Source organism: Arachis ipaensis, chromosome B06, assembly GCF_000816755.2.
Source record: "Arachis ipaensis cultivar K30076 chromosome B06, Araip1.1, whole genome shotgun sequence".
Taxonomy (NCBI): Eukaryota; Viridiplantae; Streptophyta; class Magnoliopsida; order Fabales; family Fabaceae; genus Arachis; species Arachis ipaensis.
The window spans coordinates 136,979,625-136,982,922 of record NC_029790.2 but is presented as its reverse complement, the minus strand read 5'-3'; the positions used below and the strand labels follow the sequence as shown (position 1 = coordinate 136,982,922).

Sequence of the window (3,298 nt, the reverse complement as noted above, 5' to 3'; positions counted from 1 at the left end):
ATTATTTGTTTGGTTTGTCTAAATTAACAAGGTTAATATTAATAAAATATTGTGTAAATTAAATGTTGTTGATCAAGAATTCAAGATGATAATATTTATGTATTATGTAAAAATAATTTGAGAATATCTTTTATTTATTTTTTGTTTGTAACTTCTAAATTTACTTGGTAGGTACAATGTATTAATGTATCTGGTTGACTGCTTCTAGTAGACTGTAATTTTTTTTAGATACAATTTAGTAATATTTTAAAAATTAGATAAAAATATCTTAAAAGAAAGTTAGATTTTTTGGTGTCATCTAAAATATTCGACTAAAAAACAATGTTAGGATCTTCAAAAAAAATTGGGATGTAGAGAAAAACAAGAGTAGAATAGTATTGACTATTGAATATTAATCTTTATGATTATTAATAATAATGTCAAAAATAACTACGAATTGAGATTCTTAATTTGATTATATTTTTAGTTGTTAATTTGGTATTTTCGATTTTTTTTTTAGTTTGTTGTGTTTAATTTTTTTATTTAAAAAATTAAAAAAATTGGTTCTTAATTTATTAAAGAACAATCATTAATTCTGTAAGAAAAGTTTTAAATATATCTAAAATATCGATATTTCAATTGTTTTAACTATTAATTTAAATTATAAAAAATATATATAATATATATTAATTAAAATTAACTGTTAAAATAATTCGCGATATACCTGCTTTCCAATTTTGTATACAAATAAGCTACTATCTTTGGGATTGCTGCTCTGTTGACTCGGTCAAATTCAAAGTAGCCGCAGACAAACCTCCACGAGAAACAAGAATAAACAATAAAAAAAGTACGATGCAAAAAGAAAAGTTAGAATAAGTGAATAACACTGTTAGCAGTTCAGCTTAAAGAAGTAGATAGTGTGATATTGAAATTGGAGAGAAAGATTGTTGAAGAAGAGATTTTATTCTGTCTTCAATTTTATATGTTTGTCTCCAATGAATTTTTGTTACATATATATTATATTTTATGCAAATAACATTTAAAATAGATAATTAAGTACATACATATTGACAAATAACATTCTGAACATTATTTTATTGTTATTGTTATGATTTTGGCTTAATTATTTAAAAATTTATTTTTTTATTCCGTACAAAATAATGTTCATATATTATTTTACTAAGTATATACCAATTATCTATTAAATATTTTTTATTGTTTGTTGTTAAAAATATTATAGATAATAATTTATTAGAGGAAGTATCTGAATAATAATAAGAGTAAAACGTATTACTTTTGTCTTTAATATTTAGGATAAGTCCTATTTATATTTTTAACGTTTAAATTGTTCTATTTATATTCCTAACATTTATAAAAGTAGTTTAATGTTATCTTATCATCAATTACACATCATGAGTTTTAGTTGGAGTTTTAAAAATCTCTTCTTGAAGTTAGAATACAAATGTCTAGAACAGAACCGACGATCTACTCCGAATAATAGCTCATCAAAAGTTGAAACTAATCTCTAAAATATTTACATAATTCACTTTTGATTAAAGTATGTTTTTTGTTCCTAAAGTTTGATAAAAGTTTCAAATTAAAAATACTCTTAATTTTTATTTGTTTCAATTTTGTCCCAAAAGTTTTCAATTTACATCAAATATACCCATGAACTAATTTTTCAAAAAATTTAAAACTAACTCAACAACAATTTTATAAGAACAACCCTTAACACAAGCAAATCAAATATAATTTTCATGCATTATTGTTAGATTGGTCTTAAATCTTTTGAAAATTTAGCCGTCAAGGGTATATTTGATGCAAATCGAAAACTTTTGGGACAAAATTGAAACAAAATAAAACTTAGGGGTATTTTTGAAACTTTTGCCAAACTTTAGGGAGAAAAAATATACTTTACCCTTCACTTTTTTAAGAACATATAATTGAACATGAACACAAATAGTTGGTATATTTTTTTTTTTGAAATAAAAAGCTCTAACACATATGTGGAGCATGAAATACAAAACAAATCAAAATAGTCGTACAACTCCTATGTCATTTCCGTCATTGCTATCAACAACATGAGTTATTTACAACACCATTCTCTGGCATATGAAAAGGATTGATCCACGCAGTCTATAACCCCTGTTTCCTTGTTGTGAAAAATGACATCATTTCTACGTAACCATATAGTCCATATCATTGAGAAGAAATCAACTAGCCAATACCTGCGTATCTCTTTCCTCATTGGGACAGCTCTCCAACTCTGAAATTGTTGTTTCACAGTACCGGTCATAATCCACTCTAAATAGTTGGTACAATATTAAAATCGAACATATCCAAGTAAGACCTAATTGAGAATGAATACATCAAAGTAAAAATAATTGAAAAATATAATCTGATATATTAATATAATTGACGGCAGGATAACATTAAATCACTTTTATAAACGTTAAAGATACAAATAAAAAAATTTGAACATTAGAGACACAAATAAAATTTACCCAAAACGTTGGGGACAAAAACGATACTTTTACTCTAAATAAAATTAGAGTGTAAGACTTGATTATAATAATAATAATGGGAGAATAAACCCCTGCCCACCACTTGGTATTACCTGGTACAAAGAAATAATCAGCATCTGTTACGGCGGAGCACCAAACAAGTGTATGTTTATTATTGAAGGACGTTATAATTTGTTACATGAAAATGAAATACTTCCCAAAAACTATAAATACATCCTCCATAAGTGATCACAAACAGGGTTGCATGTGCTAATTGGAGAAAAAAAAGAAGCAACAAAGAACCCTAATTATCAAAAACAAGGAAATGGCAAAGCTATCATTGGCTTTGGTATTTGCCTTGACATTCACAATATTGGGTTTCCCAGTGCGTACAGTAGTGGGTGATGACGTCAGCAGCAATAATGTGTGGCTGAGCATGTTCAACCAAGCAAGCCTAAGCCAAGCTGGTGGTCTCTACTCTTCTTCTTCAGTTTCTGAGAGCACCATTGATGAAGCAAAGAAGGCTCTTGCAGATCACGAATCATCTGCAGATTCCTCATCGTCGTATTTGGAAGGTGTTAGAAACTCTATTGCTCAAGCTGCTGCCAAGAAGGCTGCTGCTGATGCTTTGAGTGGTTTCGGTTTTTCCACTCCCTCTCCTCCTTCTCTCCCTAATTTCAGTGATTGGGTTGAACAAGCACGGTAACATACTTTACTATATCTCTCAAAACCATAAATAGAGACTTGACTTTTTATTTTTAAGATAAATAAATTTTTTATCTTTAAAAATATGAGGTATTTCAATTTTTTTAAAA

General features: G+C 27.3%; 1 protein-coding gene across 1 annotated transcript in view; it reads left to right on the top strand.

The window, feature by feature from the left end:
- The window catches only part of LOC107647822 (protein kibra-like), a 1,533-nt gene continuing 958 nt past the window's right edge, over positions 2,724 to 3,298 (top strand). The window contains exon 1 of the mRNA XM_016351869.2: positions 2,724 to 3,185. Within this exon, the coding sequence (XP_016207355.1) occupies positions 2,809 to 3,185 (377 nt within the window). The 5' untranslated portion in view covers positions 2,724 to 2,808. The remainder of the gene's footprint in view (positions 3,186 to 3,298) is intronic.